A 21962-nucleotide genomic window follows, 5' to 3' on the forward strand; every position below is an offset into this window, starting at 1 on the left:
TCCAGTGCACATTTATCTAGACATCTTATTCTAAAATCAAGGACAGACAAAATCTTTATGGACAATTTGGAAAACAATAATGAATTATAAAGGTTATATGTAATACATGTCTATAGCTCAATATCCTGATTAAGATCTCATTACCAGCACTAACTCTGAGCTGTAAATTATGATAATTACCATCAAAATAATCTAGTCATGTACCACCAGCCTTAAAAAAATCACGGACACAACAATTTTTTTCACTGTCCAGAAATTTCTTGGCAACCCTGATCGTGACAACACTTCATCAGGGCCACTACCACTCCCATCCTCTGCACTGGCTCCTCCGGGGCTCGTTGCACATACATATCGCCAGATCAACATGGTCATATGCATTAGATGATATCTCACCATGCTGCGAGGAGGGAAGGTAGCAGTATGGGACCCTGGGGACCATTAGCAAAGGTATAGCACTAAATTGTTGCATTGGAGAATGTTGAAACCTATCTTCAGTGTTCAGAAAACCCTTTAGACTGTTATTTCTGGGGGATGGTCCAGCTGGTCATATATATGTGAATGAATGGCTGACTGTGTAATACATGAAGGATGGAATCTACCAAAGTGGAAGGTGCTTTTTGCAGTGACCTCTCCATTATGAAGCCCATATTATCTAACGGCACATGGACAGGGGTTGTCCTGAGGACTTTTAAACACATAATATCCTTTACCTTTTCACATCCCGGGTTCATATTGATAACTTCCTCTATAGCATTTGGCAATGGATCTCTTTTACAAATATATGGAAACATTTTTTCGCAGTTCTGGTCTGCCCATTGTCCGTCCTGTAGAAAAATGTATGATGAGGTTGTCATCGCCACATATAATTGAAGATATTACCATCAACTTCACCTTCCAAAGCTTCTACTTGCACATTGTCCTGATCACTAGAGATGAGCGAAGTTTTAAAAATTTCAATTCAGCTGCTTCGCCGAACTTCAACGAAATATTCAATTTGTTACAAATGACTTTGTCACGAATCGCTTTCCATTGTATGCAGCAGGCACAATGACAGGGAAAGGTGATCGCGTCGCCCCCCCATCATTTTGCCCCTCAGATACCACCCGTTCAATGCTGATCGCGGCATATGTGACTCACACTAAGCAGTTCATGGGTTAATCAATTATACTCTCCTCATCCGCTTGCTAGCGGAGAGGCCTTTTGCTTCCGTCTCAGAGATGACATCACCATGTGCGCCCAGTGTGATCACATGGTGAGGTCATCATGCTCGCTGCTGGTCTTTTGGTAGGATTTCTTCAATGAAGAGGGGAGCGGACGGCTTCTCTGTGAGCAAGTGGATGAGGTGAGTATATATATTTTTTTTGTACTTGTTCTGGCCTCACCATTCGTATAGCCGCATTCGGCCCTACCAAATAACGCTAAAGGTTCTGTCGCCTACTCGCACCTGAGAAAGGTGTTTCACTTTTGTGTGTAGCTGGCACAGATCGACCACGTCCTCACAGGAGCTCCACCAGCAGCACCACGACCGGGGTCACGTCCCTTATTTGACGCTCTCCTCATTCTTTGCTTTCACCCACCAAACTAACAGATGGTTTATGTCAGGCGACAATGTACCCGCCAATAGTCAACAATTAAGTTCACTGAGAGTAAGGTAGTGCCGGTGTCATAAAGAGGAAAAATTTCTTGAGGTCACACAACTGTGTGACAGGCGAATTTTATACAATTACTTCACGGTCACAAAAAATGTTAATTTGTCAACCAATAATGTAACTGCAGTATTGACTGGTTGTATTTTACTGTGACAAATGCAGCAAAGGCCCGAGATATAGGGTCATGCAAAAAATGGGTGTTTTTTTTAAAACCAAAATATAATTGCAGTATTTAAAGTTTGTATTTCACTATGACAAATGCAGCAAAGGCCCCAGATGTAGGGTATTGCAAAAATTTGTGTTTTTTTAAACCCAGAATATAACAGCAGTATCTAACACTTGTATTGGACTGCCAGAAATGCAGAAAAGGCCGCAAATTTATTATCTTGCCCAAAATAGGTGTTTTTTAAACCGAAAATATAACAGCAGTATCTAACACTTGTATTGGACTGCCAGGAATGCAGCAAAGAGCGCAGATGTAGGGTATTGCAGAATATAACTGCAGTATTTAAAGTTTGTATTTGACTGTCACAAATTCAGCAAAGGACCCAAATTGTATTATCTTGCAAAAAATGGGTGTTTTTTGTCCACAAAGCGCGGACAAGAATAGGACATGTTATCTTTTGCGGCCCCATTGAAGTAAATGGATCCGCGTCCGAGCCGCCAAAACGGCGGCTCAGATGCGGACTCAAAACAACGGTCGTGTGCATGAGGCCTTACTCAGCAATATAATTAAAGTGGTTGACTTATGAATACATTTTAGCATATGGGGGGAATTAAAAAAACATTACTCATCTGGCACCGTTGCCTTTCCGACCTAAAGGATCTGGCAGGAAATGCCTGCTAAGTGAATCACGGATCACCTGAGCCAGAACAGGCATTACCTACATTTTGAGCTGGGATCAGGAAGCAGAGATCAGTGGGGACCCAGTAAGTGTCAAAATGTAAGTGGCAGGAAATTGGTAAAGTGAGTCAAGCTTATTTTTTTCAACCCATTCTGCTTCTTTTATCCAGCCAAACAACCCCTTTAACCACCTCCGGACCGCCTAACGCAGGATCGCGTTCCGGAGGTGGCAGCCCTGCGCACAGTCACGCATATACGCGTCATCTCGCGAGACGCGAGACTTCCTGTGAACGCGCGCACACAGGCGCGCGCGCTCACAGGAACGGAAGGTAAGAGAGTTGATCTCCAGCCTGCCAGCGGCGATCGTTCGCTGGCAGGCTGGAGATGTGTTTTTTTTAACCCCTAACAGGTATATTAGACGCTGTTTTGATAACAGCGTCTAATATACCTGCTACCTGGTCCTCTGGTGGTCCCCTTTGTTTGGATCGACCACCAGAGGACACAGGTAGCTCAGTAAAGTAGCACCAAGCACCACTACACTACACTACACCCCCCCCCCCCGTCACTTATTAACCCCTTATTAGCCCCTGATCACCCCTAATCACCCCTGATCACCCCCTATAGACTCCCTGATCACCCCCCTGTCATTGATTACCCCCCTGTCATTGATCAACCCCCTGTAAAGCTCCATTCAGACGTCCGCATGATTTTTACGGATCCACTGATAGATGGATCGGATCCGCAAAACGCATCCGGACGTCTGAATGAAGCCTTACAGGGGCGTGATCAATGACTGTGGTGATCACCCCATATAGACTCCCTGATCACCCCCCTGTCATTGATTACCCCCCTGTCATTGATTACCCCCCTGTAAAGCTCCATTCAGACGTCCGCATGATTTTTACCGATCCACTGATAGATGGATCGGATCCGCAAAACGCATCCGGACGTCTGAATGAAGCCTTACAGGGGCATGATCAATGACTGTGGTGATCACCCCATATAGACTCCCTGATCACCCCCCTGTAAAGCTCCATTCAGATGTCCGCATGATTTTTACGGATGCACTGATACATGGATCGGATCCGCAAAACGCATCCGGTCGTCTGAATGAAGCCTTACAGGGGCATGATCAATGACTGTGGTGATCACCCCCCTGTCATTGATTACCCCCCTGTAAAGCTCCATTCAGATGTCCGCATGATTTTTACGGATGCACTGATAGATGGATCGGATCCGCAAAACGCATCCGGACGTCTGAATGAAGCCTTACAGGGGCGTGATCAATGACTGTGGTGATCACCCCATATAGACTCCCTGATCACCCCCCTGTCATTGATTACCCCCCTGTAAAGCTCCATTCAGACGTCCGCATGATTTTTACGGATGCACTGATAGATGGATCGGATCCGCAAAACGCATCCGGACGTCTGAATAAAGCCTTACAGGGGCGTGATCAATGACTGTGGTGATCACCCCATATAGACTCCCTGATCACCCCCCTGTCATTGATTACCCCCCTGTCATTGATTACCCCCCTGTAAAGCTCCATTCAGATGTCCGCATGATTTTTACGGATGCACTGATAGATGGATCGGATCCGCAAAACGCATCCGGACGTCTGAATGAAGCCTTACAGGGGCATGATCAATGACTGTGGTTATCACCCCATATAGACTCCCTGATCACCCCCCTGTCATTGATCACCCCCCTGTCGATGATCAACCCCCCTGTCATTGATCAACCCCCCTGTCATTGATCACCCCCCCTGTCATTGATCACCCCTCTGTAAGGCTCCATTCAGATATTTTTTTGGCCCAAGTTAGCGGAATTTTTTTTTTTTTTTCTTACAAAGTCTCATATTCCACTAACTTGTGTCAAAAAATAAAATCTCACATGAACTCACCATACCCCTCACGGAAACCAAATGCGTAAAATTTTTTAGACATTTATATTCCAGACTTCTTCTCACGCTTTAGGGCCCCTAGAATGCCAGGGCAGTATAAATACCCCACATGTGACCCCATTTCGGAAAGAAGACACCCCCAGGTATTCCGTGAGGGGCATATTGAGTCCATGAAAGATTGAAATTTTTGTCCCAAGTTAGCGGAACGGGAGACTTTGTGAGAAAAAAATAAAAAATATCAATTTCCGCTAACTTGTGCCAAAAAAAAAAAATTTCTATGAACTCGCCATGCCCCTCATTGAATACCTTGGGGTGTCTTCTTTCCAAAATGGGGTCACATGTGGGGTATTTATACTGCCCTGGCATTCTAGGGGCCCCAAAGCGTGAGAAGAAGTCTGGTATCCAAATGTCTAAAAATGCCCTCCTAAAAGGACTTTGGGCACCTTTGCGCATCTAGGCTGCAAAAAAGTGTCACACATCTGGTATCGCCGTACTCAGGAGAAGTTGGGGAATGTGTTTTGGGGTGTCATTTTACATATACCCATGCTGGGTGAGAGAAATATCTTGGTCAAATGCCAACTTTGTATAAAAAAATGGGAAAAGTTGTCTTTTGCCAAGATATTTCTCTCACCCAGCATGGGTATATGTAAAATGACACCCCAAAACACATTCCCCAACGTCTCCTGAATACGGCGATACCACATGTGTGACACTTTTTTGCAGCCTAGGTGGGCAAAGGGGCCCATATTCCAAAGAGCACCTTTAGGATTTCACAGGTCATTTACCTACTTACCACACATTAGGGCCCCTGGAAAATGCCAGGGCAGTATAACTACCCCACAAGTGACCCCATTTTGGAAAGAAGACACCCCAAGGTATTCCGTGAGGGGCATGGCGAGTTCCTAGAATTTTTTATTTTTTGTCACAAGTTAGTGGAAAATGATGATTTTTTTTTTTATTTTTTTTTCATACAAAGTCTCATATTCCACTAACTTGTGACAAAAAATAAAAAGTTCTATGAACTCACTATGCCCATCAGCGAATACCTTGGGGTCTCTTCTTTCCAAAATGGGGTCACTTGTGGGGTAGTTATACTGCCCTGGCATTCTAGGGGCCCAAATGTGTGGTAAGGAGTTTGAAATCAAATTCTGTAAAAAATGACCTGTGAAATCCGAAAGGTGCTCTTTGGAATATGGGCCCCTTTGCCCACCTAGGCTGCAAAAAAGTGTCACACATCTGGTATCTCCGTACTCAGGAGAAGGTGGGGAAAAAAAAAAAAAATCATCATTTTCCGCTAACTTGTGACAAAAAATAAAAAGTTCTATGAACTCACTATGCCCATCAGTGAATACCTTAGGGTGTGTACTTTCAGAAATGGGGTCATTTGTGGGGTGTTTCTACTGTCTGGGCATTGTAGAACCTCAGGAAACATGACAGGTGCTCAGAAAGTCAGAGCGGCTTCAAAAAGCGGAAATTCACATTTTTGTACCATAGTTTGTAAACGCTATAACTTTTACCCAAACTATAAATTTAGAGCAAAATTTCTATATGGATCTCGTTTTTTTTGCAAAATTTTACAACTGAAAGTGAAAAATGTCCTTTTTTTGCAAAAAAATCGTTAAATTTCGATTAATAACAAAAAAAGTAAAAATGTCAGCAGCAATGAAATACCACCAAATGAAAGCTCTATTAGTGAGAAGAAAAGGAGGTAAAATTCATTTGGGTGGTAAGTTGCATGACCGAGCAATAAACGGTGAAAGTAGTGTAGGTCAGAAGTGTAAAAAGTGGCCTGGTCTTTCAGGGTGTTTAAGCACTGGGGGCTGAGGTGGTTAAGTGATAACTAGTGATGAGCGGCAGGGGTCATATTGAAATTCGTGATATTTTCGCTATATTCTACATTCTTTTTTTTTTTACTCAAAAATCAGCAACGTAATGATCACGTAATATGCGAATATTACGCGATCAATACAGGCGTGGGTCAAAAACGAATATATAGCACTATAGACTATAGTGCTATATATTAGTTTTTTTTGAATATTTGTCATTTTTTTCCATCTGAAGTCATGATTCCTCCCTGCTTAAGTTGCTTGTGGGCCAATGACTCATTGGCCCACAAGCAAGAAGCAGGGAGGAATCATGTGTTCAGATGGAAAAAATGACGACTATTCCAAAAAACAAATATATAGCACTATATTCGAAATATTTGTGAATTCTCGAAGTGCCGATATTCGAGATTAAAATTCGTAATTAGAATATTCGCGCTCAACACTAGTGATAACATTCTGACTTTTGAAATCACCACTAGGGGGAGCTCAAGGACTTAGTGAGGACAGTTTTTTTATAGAGTTCAGTGGGAGCAGTGTATATGCACAGAATGTGTATGAAGCAATAGATAGACTTTACACGGCCATATCAGATTACCGTAAATTATTGTTCACCCAGACCAGTGAATGATGGACCAAAGAATGCAGACCTACAATCCATGTACTGTATATGCTGTGAGCCCTGATGCTGTAATGTAACAATACACAGAGTTTTCTATTTCTACTATCAGTTTGATCTGTTCGGCTACTTTCACATTAGCGGCAGCTAATGTTTGCCGTGCTGCGGCCGGACCTCCGGCCCGCCCTATTATAGTGAATGGGGCCGTAGTGGACTTCCGACGGCACGCGTGCACTAGCGGCAGCATGGATCCATCAGGCTATTCACCCGCTGGAACAGCCTGCCGGAGAAGGCTGCCGCTAATGTGAAAGTAGCCTTATCTGTCAGTTCAAATATTAGTAACTTACAGTATTCCTACCAGGTCAGAAATGCTAAATTTTATTGATCCTCAGGCTCGCTGAGCCATACCTTAGTGGATAATGCCACACAATCCTCTTGTCCGTCACTGAAGTGAGATGGTTCTCCTCTCTGCCATGTTGTATATGTCACTGGTGACCCATCGCTCCATTCAAAAAATAACTGTTTCTTCAAGTCATTCAACCCAAGCCACACATATTCTGCATCTCCTAAAAGAAAATATCAAGTATAATTTATATTTAATATTTTGATTTTTTTTTCATGGTATAGTGTACCCTCCACTAGATGGCGATACTGGTACTATCGTAAAACACACATCTAGATTGTTGATCGGTTCTTAGTTCTGCTGTTTTCTAAATGCAGATCTCATTGTCTGCACAGAATTTGCTCTGGTGATTTGCAGCCCTTACAACTGGACCATACAATAAAACTAAGATAAGAAATACCTGGAGAAGATCATGTAGACTGAAGAGGTTTTCCATAAAATAAATTGGTGGTAGTGGGCTCATAGTAGCTCAAAAACAAAAAATAACCAATACTCACATCATCAGTTCCCCAACACTTCCATTAGTACTCTACCTGGATCCCTCCTGGAAATGCCCCCCTAATCATTTGCCAATCTGGCTAATCACTGGCCACAGAGGTGACCTCTTCATCCAGCATTCTCTATGAGCAGGAAGGAGTGAGCAGCAGAGACCCAGGCAGCTTCATAATGGCAGTAGCAGGGTATCTGTGAGGCGAGTATTGAATCTTTTATTCTGAGCCCCCTGAAACTATTTTTTTTTTGGTGTTGGAAAACCTTTTTAATGAGGATGGGAGCCAATGCAGGGAAAGGAAAGAATATCAGTTGAAAAGGAAAGTTAGGCTCCAAATTCTCACCGACAAAACCATGGTTGCCTTAATAGGGTATTCCCATCTTGTAAGGTGATAGCATATCGCTAGGATGGAAGCATATCGCTTTGGGAACCCACTGATCCCGAGAATGAAAGGCCTGCAGGCTGTTTTTCATTGCACAGACTGTACAGGGAACTGCATTTTCAGGATTGGTGGAGGTCCCAGTGGTTGGACACTCATCGACCACAGTGATGGCATATCCTACCGATGCACCATAACTTTTTAAGATGCCAATAGCCCTTTGATAACCAGCCTTCTCAGTATCCCCTACTATCCTGTAAACTTGAGATTAATAGTATTTTTAGTGAACCAGTAGATACTCACCAAACTGAAACTGGGAGGCAATAGCACTTGCTTCCTCAATATTGTGCAGACTTGCAAGGTTGCCTCCTTCTCGGTTACAAGATAACAAGGCTTTCCTCCATATCTTAGCATCACGGACTAGGTAATAGCAGTATCCATTATAAGGAGACCATGAGTAGGGACAAGAGATGGGGTCATTGGTTCCTGTGACAGAAAGAAAAAAAAGTCATGACTAAAGATGAGCGAAGTTTTCAAAAATTCGATTCAGTTGCTTCCTTGAATTTTCGCCAAGAAACTCGCTTCGTGACCATTAATTTGTCACGCAGCACATTAAATCAGGTCTATCCCGGGCTGCAGGTAAATTTTAGGGAGAATGTATTTTAGTGTACATCACTGTGCAGTGCAGAAACATGCACAGCTTGTCCTTTCTGGTAGCGAAACAGTTACTATGCGTCAGACTGACAGGCAGGTCACATATAGAGATGTCGTGAACATAAAACTTTCCGTTCGCGAACAGTGAACGTGAATTTACGCAAATGTTCGCGGACGAACCTCCATAGACTTCAATAGACAGGTGAATTTTAAAACCCACAGGGACTCTTTCTGGCCACAATAGTGATGGAAAAGTTGTTTCAAGGGGACTAACACCTGGACTGTGGCATGCCGGAGGGGGATCCATGGCAAAACTCACATGGAAAATTACGTAGTTGACGCAGAGTGTGGTAAGTTGAAGTCGCAATGCGATTAATATAACCTGCATTAATCGCAATGCGATTACAACTTAGATCCTATTAGAGTTACTAATGGTTGTATTGCTAGAATTGACGAATATAGCGAATATAGCACTATATTCTCAATCTTCTTTATATTCTAGCAATACAACCATTAGGAACCCAGCTCTAAGTTGAATTCGAAATGCGATTAATATAACCTGTATTAATCGCATTGCGATTACAAGTTAGTCAAATTTGTGACACTGCAGCTTCAGAATGAATCTAAGATGGATGCTGTCCTTGCTTTTTGATAGGAGGTGGGACTGTCTGGGAGGGAGGGTCTGCTGATTGGCTGGAATGTGTCTGCTGACTGTGAGGTACAGGGTCAAAGTTTGCTCAATGATGATGTATAGGGGGCAGACCGAAAATCGCATATGTTCGCCCGCCGCGGCGAACGCGAACATGCGATGTTCGCCGGGAACTTTTCGCCGGCGAATAGTTCGGGACATCTCTAGTCACATATATGGACGTGCGCATCATCGTACAGGCCACCAACAGTCCTAACTAATCCCTAGCTAAACCAAAAGAAAACATACAGAAGCCTTTAATAAAGCAAAAAACATAAGAAAAAGCTGGGCGTCCCTGCAGGTGTCCCAATTACTCTTTAGTGGAACAAAATAAGGACATGGAGGCAGCGCCAATAATGTAGTGGAGAAAGAAAACTGTTCTTTTAATCCATTTTGTAGAAGTGCAGACACATGCTTTAGAATCCCTTCTGTTAGCTGTAGAATGACTGTGCAAACCCACAAAACAGGTGTAGATGTGTTTGTGATACCTAATCCGATAGTAGGCTTGGCCCTTGCATTTGGCTCAAATAACATGACCAAATAACTGAAATGTGAACTCAGCCTTACAGGTCAATGTTAGCGCCAGGTCTAATTTATTGACAAGGACTTAACCGTGCAGTGGCCCAAGATTCAAGTAGGGGCCTGTAGTTTGAACATCTGCCTTCAATCCGTCAGCATTTGATCAGTATTTGTAAAGCAAAAATAGTAGTGGGTTTAAAATAGAGATAAGATGTGATGGAAATATTTGCATGTCTTCTGTGTTTTGGACCCACTCCTGCTCTTGGCTTTCAAATCATGATGAAATCTTGTTGCAAAATACTGACTGTGTGATAGAGGCCTTATGCCCAATTTGCTTGAGTTTTGGCCTTATGCATCTGAAATCATTTTTATTCAGCTAGAATAGAAGTCCTGCATGAAGGACTTTAATGGCCTCTATCGCATGGTCAGTATTTGGTCATTTATTTGCATCAGTATTTGGTAAGGAAAAAACAGGAGTGGGTCCACACAAAGATAACATGTGATGGAATTATTTGCATGTCTTTTGGGTTTTGGACCCACTCCTGTTTTTGGCTTAGAAAGCATGATCAAATCCTGATGCAAAATACTGACAGCGTGATAGAGGCATTATGGACGCTCAAACAGGACCCTTTTTTTTTGTTAGTTTTCTGTTTTTCTGATGGATGAGAATTAGAGAAAAATAAACAGTGATGTCAACATGGCCAAACAGGGTCCCTAGTGTCCCCGTAACAGACTGGTGAGGATAGCAACAGCATAAAGAGTCACAATAGTGGCCTCAGAACAGAGTGGGGAGGGGGGGCAACAGCAGTGGCAGTAACAGCACAAGATGGTGGCAGATCAGGCAGCAGGCCTGTGGCATCAGGTGGGTGGCAGTATCAGAATAGTGGCAGCAGCAAGTGGCCAGAAGTAATGGACCATTTGTCACAAGGTTCTGGTGTGGCAGCACACTACAGTCCGATAATTACTGCCAGAATTATCTAATCTGTTGCATCAGGCACCAGTGTCTCGAAATTCTGGTTGATCCACACCTGATTTATCTTTATAAAGGTTATTCTCTCTACATTTTGTATTGAAAGGCAAGTTTGGGGTAACTATGTCACCTGCTGCACTAAACATGTGCTCTGATGCCACACTCCTGGCTGGGCAGGAAAGCTTGCCAAGAGCAAACTCAACCAGTTGTGGTTACAATTCAAGTTTGGCTGCCCAGTAGTCCAGGGGATCTTGGTGTGAGATGAGGAAACTGCTCTCATTGTGTTTGGTAAATGAAGTTAAATCATTTGAACTGAAATTTTGCTGTTTGGCCACAAGGGGCCGCTGTTTCCTAAGCACAGCTAACAGACTGCATTTATAGATTCATGAGATATTAGACTCTCAGAGGTGGAGTTACAAGCCTGGAGAGGAAGTGAGGCTGCAGCCATCTTAGAGTGAGTCTAGGAGAAGCATACAGGAGCTGTGTGAGGAGAATCCCTCGACATCCAAACGTGAGAGCATCCTTCAGGGACCAGAGCTTGTCCAGAGGAAGGGATATTGCTGCCAGCAACATAGGTGAGAGCTGAGGGATAAAGCCACAGACACTGCAGTACCGTACGCTTGTTGTATAAACCCTTGTTCTGTCCACAGTCAGCATATAGAGAGCATACCTGAGTCGGTAAGACTAATCGTGCATGTACTTCATTACAGTTTTGGATTCTATGATCCTAGAAACTGAGACCAGGCCTGTAGTCAGTTAGGTTTCCTGTTTGTCAGGTCACAAGTATTGTTAACTACTCATAACAAGGACTTCAAGTTTAAAGTGGCAGTTCACAGCGGAGAGCTGAAGAGCTCCACAACAAATTCAAGCCAGGCTGATGTTTATTCAGGAGAAAAACTAAGGCATGTGCTATTTGATCAGTTATTGGGGGGGGAATATTATAACATGTAATAAGATTGTAAGCTGTTGTGCTGTACTGCAGGCTAGCACGCATCACGCACCAAAATAATTGTTCCTGATTCTAGGGTAATAACAGGTAAGGCTAAGGTCTATTTGAGCCCGCCAGTAGGTGAATTTAGCGTTCATACCTCCAGCATCCACCGGAGGGCGCCTCTTTGGTCGCGTTCATTACCACGTTTAAGTAAAATACAGTTTTGGGAAAAACTGGTGTTGGAGTTGCTTTCCTCGTTCGTGACTTTGCTGTATCCTGGGGAGACCACCCCGGTACACAGCTTACAACTTGGCATAGTTAGCAGAGTACAGCGACCATCATGGACGGAAAGGGAACTGGAAACCTTCCCATGATACCAATGAGGCCAGTCCAGTACCTAGTTTAGGGTGTGCCAGTGCAAGACCAACTTGTCTTGATACCATTGTGAAAACTGGCCCCAGTGCCACAGATACAGCCTGCCCCAGCCATGCCAGCCCCAGTACAGTACATCCCCCGAGGGGGCGCTAATGCGACATCTGCCCAAATTTGACGGTAAAACCATTAAGTTGCAGGAGTAGACTAAAAGGGTACAGAGTGTGGTTAAAATGTGTAACCTGACCCCCGAGCTGCGGGTGGAGGTTGCGCTTGGGGCTCTAGAGGGCCACATCAGACAATGATGGTAAGGCCCAAATCCGAGAGAGACACCCTAGAGAATATATTCTCCCTGCTGGAGGGAGCCCAGAAGCTGCGACCATCGGCTCAAGATGAAGCCCAAGAAGTGCCAACTGTTTCACCAGCAAATAGAGTAATTGGGACACTTGTTCACCCCGGAGTGAGTAAAGCTGGCCCCCAGCAAGGTGGAGGCTGTCCAGAAGTGGCCCCAGCCGTGTACACTATGAAAGGTGCGGGATTGGCCGGCTACTACCGGAGTTTCATACCCACATTTGCTCATTTGGCAGGCCTACTAAATGAGTTATCAAGGGGCACTGCGGGGGGCCCAAAGAATCATTCCATTGAGTGGGGATCCAGGCAACAAGAGGCCTTTGAAGCAGTAAAGAAGGTGCTGACCAGTACATTCATTCTAGCTTTGATACCCCATTCCTGTTGTACACTGACAGAAGTCTACATGGTCTGGGAGCTGTGCTAGCCCAAGTCCAGGACGGATGTGGGAGAGTCATTACCTACGGCAGCTGGTCTCTGAGGGAGTCGGAGCACAACCCTGACAACTATAGCTCCTTTAAATTGGAATTACTTGCACTGGTGTGGGCCATAACCGAAAGGTTTACAGAGTACCTGACAGGTACAGAGGTGACCGTGATAACAGACAACAAACCGTTAGCACATCTGTAGAATGCCAAGCTTTGAGCGCTTGAACAGAGGTGGATGGCTCGCCTTTCTAAGTACCAATACCGCATCAAGTTCTGATGCACTCTCACGAGTCCCTGTAGGTTTGCTGACTCAGAGTGCCAATGAGGAGCTAGAGGAAACTAAAACTCCTGACCTTGGTCGATTACCCATGTTCTAGGACATAGCACATTCAAGTGGGGTGACGTCCGGGATGCCGATGGTGTTGGGAAAGACGATGGCTGATTGGGAAAGGGTCAGAATGGCTGCCGGGACCTGTGGAAAGTGAAACAATGGGTCTGGACCAGAAAAATGGGCCCATCTCATTCCGAAGGGCCAGAAGTTGTTGAGGTAGTGGGATAAGCTGAGTGTTACCCAGAGCCTCCTGTGTCAGACCATATACTTGCAATTGGAGATGCAGTACCAGCAACAGATTGTAATCCTCATGTAATTGGGACCGTAGGCCGCCCGGGAAGCCCATGAGAGGGGTGCACATTTCGGGAGCGACAAAATGTACAACGGCTGGTATACTGAACGGACTTGAAGAAACAGTTGGGGGGGCACTCTACTATCTAGTGGTGTATGGATTGCTAATGGATCAGCTAATATAGAAATAATTTATTCATAAACTGCAATGTTACAATATATTAAAAATATAAACACAAAATGTAATATGTAAATGCCCAGTTGGTCACCCTAGAAGACAACCACCACATACATTTAGGACATCATCAGAAATGCATACCATACATAAACCCCAATGTAAATAGATAGTATAGACATCTATAGTTGATCAACTAGAAAAAATGTAATTAATGAAAAGATAATGAAAAATAAAAAAATAAAAATCCATAAAAATGGAATAAAAATAGTTAAAAAATGCTATATAACTCTGTTGCAGTGTCCCATCAATGCAATGTACCAATGTATATTTGGCCTGCTGGCATATACGATTGTATTATATAAATGGCAAATGCAGCGTCTATTTAAATATCCAAATTATGTAATTGTTATATTGGTCTATATTGGTATTGTGCTGAGTTGCCTAGATACTGGTGACCATTTATAGTTGTATTCAAGATAGGCACCGGTATCCTTTTGAATGGTGAAGAGTGATAGAGAATCCTCTTTGTAAGTATGGCAATGTCTAATAATTCACAAATCAATATACAGCATTGATAGATACTCTCTTATTAATAATGGCTATGTAGCCAATTGACAGTACATTACCAGTCCTGTGGATGATGGCTGGTGTCTCCAAACAGCAACTTTGCTCCTGCTTACACTGTGTGTTTGCAGGTCCGTACGCCGGCTTACCACGTGGCATCCCACGTGGTCGGGAGTTGTAGCGTTGTTCAACCACAGGAGGCTAGTTCACAGATGATAGGTATTGAAATTTAGATTGCTTCCAATACATCCGGATGATTTGAGAAGGGAGCGATGCGTCTTGCCAAAATAGAAGATTGTAATCTGTTATAGTTGTTACTATTTCACCGCTTGTAGCATATTTATCAAACGTCTTTCGGAGCTACGTGCTCCTTCTTTAGGCCCTAGAGATCCTGATCGATTATGTACAGATTGGGTACTCTGCCTCAGGACACTCATACTGTCTGGTCATTACAGATCTTTTCACAAAGTATGCAGTGGCTGTACCCACCAGAGACTAGACAGCAGGGTCGGCAGCTGAGGTGATCTGCAAACACTTTATACGGGTGTTTAGTTATCCACGGAGGATACATTCAGACCAGGGGGCATTTTTTCAGGGTACTCTAATGAATGAGCTGTACCAACTGTATGGGATCGAATGTTCCCGTATCACCCCCAAGGAAATAGTGCATGCAAGCGATTTAAACGCAACTTGCTCCTGATGCTGTGGACTCTTGAGGACAGCCAAAAGGCATGGTGGCCAGAGTACCTACCTAAACTGAAACAACAGGGTACACAGTACCACCGATGACTCCCCACATATGCTTATGTTCGCGATAGTGGCCGGGAGATTGAGATTGAAGATCTCCAATGGAGCCACCACTGAGAAATATCACTGCATGGGTGCAAGAGCACCGCCGCCGGCTGAGAGTGGTCCACAAGGTTGTGGGGGAGCACCTGAGGCAAGTAGTGCATCCTAACCCAAGACCCTTGCAGAGGAATGTGTATGCCCCAGGCGATCAGTGATGGTCAGGGCCAAGCGCCCGTTTGGGAAGTTGGATGGGCAGTGAGAGATGGGCAGTTCATACATGGTAAAGAGAAGGGTAGACCCTGCCATCCCAGTCTATGAGGTAGAACGAGTAGGGATTGGGGAGCCCTCACGGAACTTGCACCGTAACATGCTGAGGCATTGTAATTTTGATTAGCCCATGTTCGTGGAGGAGATGCTTCCTCCTGCTCAGAGTACAGAGGAAATCCCCTTAGATGAAGAGGAGGAGGAACGGTGGGTTGTCTCTGCCCTAGTACCCACAGAGGCAGCAGCTCCTCCCCCATTGGATGTGCCTGCCGCCCCCAGTGCTCCTGAGCCTATAACTCTGCGTAGGACAACCAGGCCCAATGCTGGTGTGCGCCCACAGCGCTATGCGTGGGATGAGTTTGTATGGGAAGGGTTGCCGAGGACAACAACTTCTAGTGGGGTGAGCCTGGGAGAAGCATACAGGAGCTGTGTGAGGACAATACCTCGACATCCAAGCATGAGAGTATCCTTCAGGGACCAGAGCTGCAGCCAAGTGGAGCTGATCATGTCCATGACCCTGATCGTGTCCAGAGGAAGGGGAACTGCTGCCAGGAACACAGATGAGAGCTAATGAGTAAAGCCACAGACACTGCGGTACTGCATGCTTGTTGTATAAACCCATGTTCCGTCCACAGTCACCAACTTATAGAAAGTATACCCGGGTCGGTAAGACTAATCGTGCACGTACTTCATTACAGTTTTGGCACCTAGAGACTGAGACCAGGCCTGTAGTCAGTTAGTTAGGTTTTCTGTTTGTGTCAGGCCACAAGTAATGTTAACTGCTCATAACAAGGACTTCACGTTTAAAGTGCCAGTTCACACCAGAGTGCTGAAAAGGAAAACAATGAATTCAAGCCAGGCTGGTGTTTATTCAGGAGAAGCACTATAGGCACGTGTTATTTGATCAGTTGTTGGGGGAATACTATAGCACAGTGGTGGTGAAGCTATGGCACGGGTGCCAGAGGCGGCACTCAGAGCCCTCTCTATGCACACCTGCGCCCTGGAATAAGTCTATGGTGTACCAATATGTCTTAAACTTTTCCTGCCGTTCATCATCACAGGGTGCACTATGAACAGCACAGGCAGTGCACTGAACGTAGGCAAACTAAATGATAAAGTACATGGCAGATACACTATATTGGACTGTAGTATTCAGGTTAACTTGCCGCGTTGGCACTTTGCGATAAATAAGTGGGTTTTGGGTTGTAGTTTGGGCACTTGGTCTCTAAAAGGTTTGCCGTCACTGCTATAGCATGTTATAAGATTGTAAGGTATTGTGCTGTACCGCAGGCTAGCCCGCACCACGCACCCAAATAATTGTTCCTGACTCTAGGGTAATAACGGCTAAGATGCGACTGGTCTATTTGAGCCCGCCAGTAGGTAAATACACCGCTTTTACCTCCAGCATCCACCAGAGGACACCGCACTGTACAGCATAAGGGTCTCAGCCTCCTGGATGGGAGTATGTAAATGTATTTGTGTGTAACCAGCATCTGTGGTTGTGTTCATTACCACGTTTAAGTAAAATACGGTTTTGGCAAAACTGGTGTCGGAGTTGCTTCCCCCATTCGTGAATTCGCTGTATCCTGTGGAGCCCACCCCGGTACATGGCTTACACAATCAGCATTGCCTAGTAGTGTTTGATGTACACATACTGGGAAACTACGTAGAGCAAGGGGCCTATGCTAAGTTTTGCTATAGGACCCTATAAGATCTGTATACGCCCCTGCTACTTTCGGTCTCAAATATCATTGTTGCTTACCGGAAGAGGGGACATCAGAGCTCTTGTTGTTGTCTTTTTTACAGATATAGCCCAGCTTTTGAATGCATTCCTTGTTTTCCCACTTTGCGTTTTTTCCAGCATTCAATGCTACACAATCTGATGCTTCCGATGGATTTCCTTAAAGGAATAGACAAATATCAGTAAAAAATCTAACCTTGATTTTTCTTATATGTATAGTTTTATTAGATGCAATTGCCAGCTCAACATTTTGAATAAACATTATATTGTGCGTATGTGGATTATTTAAAAAAAAAAATTATGACATGTGCTCTCAATAAAGTTGGATCATCTAACATCACCAGATGACTACTCCAGTCCATCCCTCATTGACACGTCCACGCATCTGACCATCTTTGCATTTGAATGGTTTCATGACACATTGTATATTTTTTAAATCGAATCTTAGCGCTCAGTAAGGTCTCTGTCACACGTTCTTGATGGCATCTGTGCGAAGATGGTTAGTGGTTCATCCATGAAGGATCCGTGTTTGGGCCACGTGTCCACAATTTTGCCCTCCGTATGTCATCCGTAGTCAACACACTTGGGCTCCTGCACACGAACGTATTTTTTGTCCGTTCCATTTTTTTTGCAGCCCATATGTGGAACCATTCACTTCAACAGAGTAGCAAAAGACAGAAATGATGGAAATGTTCCGTGTCCAGACAAGGATAGAACTGTTCTATTATGGGCCGACCATTCTTTTCCGCAAAATTAACACGGCCGGTATCTGTTTTGCAGATCCACAATTTGCCGTCTTCAAAGCAACAATTGTCGTGTGCATGAGCCCCTAGGCTGAAAATTCATTTCCAGAGCATCTCCAAGCAACGATCCATGAAAACCATGTACCAAACATCCGAGTTGTGTCCAGGATTTTCACAGACTCCTAGACTATAATGTACGTGAGGGTTCCGTAATTAGGGCATGGAAAACCACTGTTGTGTGAGTGCACACATTAAAGTCAATGGATACATGTGCTGTCCACACAGGGATGGACTGGGACAATAAAGTGGCCCTGGACTTCAGCCAGACCGGCCCACTGACCGGCCCACCGGGGGCGGAGCAAATAAAGGGGCGGGGCTCACATACATCCATTCAGCGGAGCAAATAGAGGGGCGGGGCTCACATCCATCCATTCTGCTAAACGGGGGGCGGAGCAGCAGTAGGGGCGGGGCTCATATCCATTTATTCAGGCGAGCCGGGGGCGGAGCACCAGGAGGGGAGGGGCTCACATTCATTCAGCTGCGCTGGAGGGCGAAGCAGGAGGCGGGGCTCACATCCATCTATTCAGCTGAGCCGGGGGCGGGGCTAACATCTCTCTTCAGTCTATCAGGGCCTCGCTGATAACCGCCCCGCCCCCGTCTGGTAGTGATGCCGCCGCTGCTGCGCTGGAGGGCGAAGCAGGAGGTGGGGCTCACATCCATCTATTCAGCTGAGCCGGGGGCGGGGCTAACATCTCTCTTCAGTCTATCAGGGCCTCGCTGATAACCGCCCCGCCCCCGTCTGGTAGTGATGCCGCCGCTGCTGCGCTGGAGGGCGAAGCAGGAGGCGGGGCTCACATCCATCTATTCAGCTGAGCCAGGGGCGGGGCTAACATCTCTCTTCAGTCTATCAGGGCCTCGCTGATAACCGCCCCGCCCCCGTCTGGTAGTGATGCCGCCGCTGAGTGTACTGTGCGTGCAGGGGGGTCGTGCGGCCAGGGCCCCCTGATGGCGGCCCTGGCCGGCCCATAATTCGATCGGCCCACCGGGATTCTCCCGGTACTCCCGATGGCCAGTCCATCGCTGTGTCCACAAGGAGAACACGGAGAGCACACATGCTTGATTCACTGACGTGCGAAAGAGGCTTTAGGATTTAAAAACCACCACAAATGACTTACATGTGGTTTTTGCTGGAGATTTGTCACACATTTTACCCGGTGCATTGCATAGGATGAAATCTGTGCAGGAAATCCACAACCTATTTTGACTGTGAATTTAAAATCTGCTCCTCTGGTCATTTTTTGCAGAGTGTGAATGATATTTTTTAAGCTGTCATCCACATTGCTGGCACTATACAACACTGAGGATTTAGATGAGTGCAAAATGGCTAAATGTTTTTTTGTTAATTACTATTCAAAGCTCAACCTCAACATTTACCTGGAAGCCAGTTGAGATATCTAAAAGGACTTCCACCATCCCATCTCCAGCCAGCATTAACGTCCAGCCTATTGAGCCCGATCCATAAGGCGGTGGTGTGGCCATGTGTTAACCCTGCAGGATAGAGAATATATAGGCAAATAACAATGGACTACATATAGCTTAGGCTGGGTTCACACATCAGTTATTTGGTCAGTTATTTTGATTAGTTATTGTGAGCCAAAACCAGTAGTGAAGCCTACTCAGAGATCAGGTGTAATTTTTTGATTTGCACCCACACTGTGTTTTTGACCCACACTTGGTTTTGGCTCACAATTACTGATCGAAATAACTGACCAAATAACAAGTGTGAACATAACCTTAGTCATAGAAAACATATATTGCCTATCACACATTTTAATCTGTTACATGCTATTTAGTAAGTATAAAAAGATCGTGTTTGCTGGTGCCACCCCAAACAAGGCACCAACCTAGGCACTGGATCTACAGTGCCTAGTGACTAACATGAACAACCCCCTCTTCCCAGATTCTCATAATGAATTTAATTAAATAAAGTTTTTTTCAGTACATACATGTACGCCACTGTGCACCAGAGGGTTAAATGTTTGCAGTGATGCTGATTTCAAAACTGCAGTGAAAGAAATAAAATACAAAGTTTAAACAGAGATGTGAATTTCCACTGGAAATGAACTGAATGCAGAATTCCCAGGGGTTTTGCCACAGAATGTGTTTAAAACAACATGAAAATTCTGTTGTGTGAACACACCCTAAGGGCTCATGCACATGAACATAAGCCAGCCAGGCCCCTATTGCTGCCCGCAAACAGCCAGTCTGCTATATACGGGCACCGGCTGTTTGTGCACCGCATTATGGATCCAGAAGGTGAGGTGCGGAACGGAGGCGCAGACCCCACGTGAGCACTATGGAGTGCTTCCATGGTGTTTCTGTTCTATTTTTTTTTTTGCGGTGAGGACGAATCACGGACCCATGCAAATTGAATTGGACTGCATCAGTCTTCGCCAGCCACATGGACAGTGCCCGTGCATTGGGGACTGCAATTTGAGGTCCCCAATGCATAGAACAGACGGCACACGTTCTTGTGCACGAGCCCTAAGGCTTCCTTCAAACATAACAGCAAATTTTTGAAAACTCCCTTTGTTGTGCACAGTAACCAATCACAGTGCAGCTATCGTTTCATATTCTGCTCTTGAACAATGGAAGCTGAGGGGAAAGGGCTACAGTTACCAGGATTGTGTTCCGAAAACTCGGTTTATGGAAATCCCGCTCAGAAGTTTGCATTCCTGGGTGGGTTTGGGACAGATCAGATGGGGGGAGGGGGGGAGGGGGGGACTTATGTAAACCCAACCCAGGAATGAGCATTCGTAGGCAGGCTTGGGGCAGACCAGGAATTTATGGCACACTGGTTAGTAATTATGTGCAGCACCCCAGTACAGTGTAGTGTACGGGAACTGTAATACCCGTCACTACCAAAGTGTCATTTGGTGTGCTGTCGTCCCTCCTTAATTATGGGGAAGTTGGTATATGTCAGTTTTATAAAATGTCATGTAATGTAATGCATGTATTTCCCTGTTGCTATGAAACTTGCAAGTACAGGCCGGCTAGGGGTGTCATTCCAGCTCTTAGGCATTAGAGGGAGCTAGGGAGCCCTAGTTTATATAAGGGCCAGACAAGGAAGGGAAAGTCAGTGTAACCTGATCTAGTGTGGAGTGCAGAAGTCAGTCTAGACCACAGCTCAGAAGTTTCTAGAGCCTGAGGAAGTGTCCAGAAGCTGAGAGAGACAGAAGCAAAGATCAGGAATGCCAGAGGTACTCAGAAAGACAGAGGAGGTACTGATTAAAGCTATAGCCAAGGATATAAAGCCAGAACTAGGTTAATGGGCCTTGGTGAAGATTGCTATATTCCAGGATCAGACAGAAATAGAGTGCTAGCTCCTGTGCTGCAAGTCCTGTGTTCAACACTCTGTAATTACCCTGCTATAACTGAATTGCCTGCATCGACCGAATTGCAAAATCGACTGTATGCCAAGGAACTGCGATTCCAATATTGTCTCTGCTTGAAAACTACTAAAGTTGGAGTTCTGTTTTAATACTACGTTTCCTCAATTTATTCCTGCATCCGCAAACGGCGTGCCACCGTTTACTTGGCACTGGCGTCACGAACTATTTCTACCTATACCTGCCCTTGCAGAGAGTCAGCTGTACCAGGTTAGTGTATATTGCACTACATCACCCAGAAACACCTATTGCACACAACTTGAGTACGCTGCACCTCTCTTTTGGCGTTCCACGAACAGGATACGCACGCTTTCTAGTGCAAGAAGCGTGAACTTTGTGCCTTATACAGTTGCCCTGTGACCAAAGTGACAATTTGCCTGTTTTATTCAAGTGGACTTTGTGGACTGAAAATCATACCCAAAGTGTACCAAAAAACTCTAAAAAGCGCTGTGCAGTATTGCGCTGCACAGAGGAAGAAAACCGCCGCATTGGAATGTGGTTTTGTGGACTTTTTGCAATCCTGCTTGCTGTCAGTGAATGGACAGCGTTTTGCTAAAGATGGCCACCGGCTGCCTGGAGTAAAGTTTCC

General features: G+C 45.0%; 1 protein-coding gene across 1 annotated transcript in view; it reads right to left on the reverse strand.

Annotated features, from left to right (window-relative positions):
- Positions 1-19470, reverse strand: part of LOC121002869 (macrophage mannose receptor 1-like) — a 300143-nt gene extending 280673 nt beyond the window's left edge. Inside the window, exons 1-5 of the mRNA XM_040434498.1 lie at positions 19359-19470; positions 17203-17340; positions 8417-8599; positions 7250-7407; positions 711-824 (exon numbers count right to left, since the gene is read on the reverse strand). Of these exons, the coding sequence (XP_040290432.1) occupies positions 711-791 (81 nt within the window). The 5' untranslated portion in view covers positions 792-824; positions 7250-7407; positions 8417-8599; positions 17203-17340; positions 19359-19470. The remainder of the gene's footprint in view (positions 1-710; positions 825-7249; positions 7408-8416; positions 8600-17202; positions 17341-19358) is intronic.
- Between the last annotated feature and the right edge of the window lie 2492 nt (positions 19471-21962).

The sequence above is a fragment of the Bufo bufo genome, chromosome 5, assembly GCF_905171765.1.
Source record: "Bufo bufo chromosome 5, aBufBuf1.1, whole genome shotgun sequence".
Lineage (NCBI taxonomy): Eukaryota > Metazoa > Chordata > Amphibia > Anura > Bufonidae > Bufo > Bufo bufo.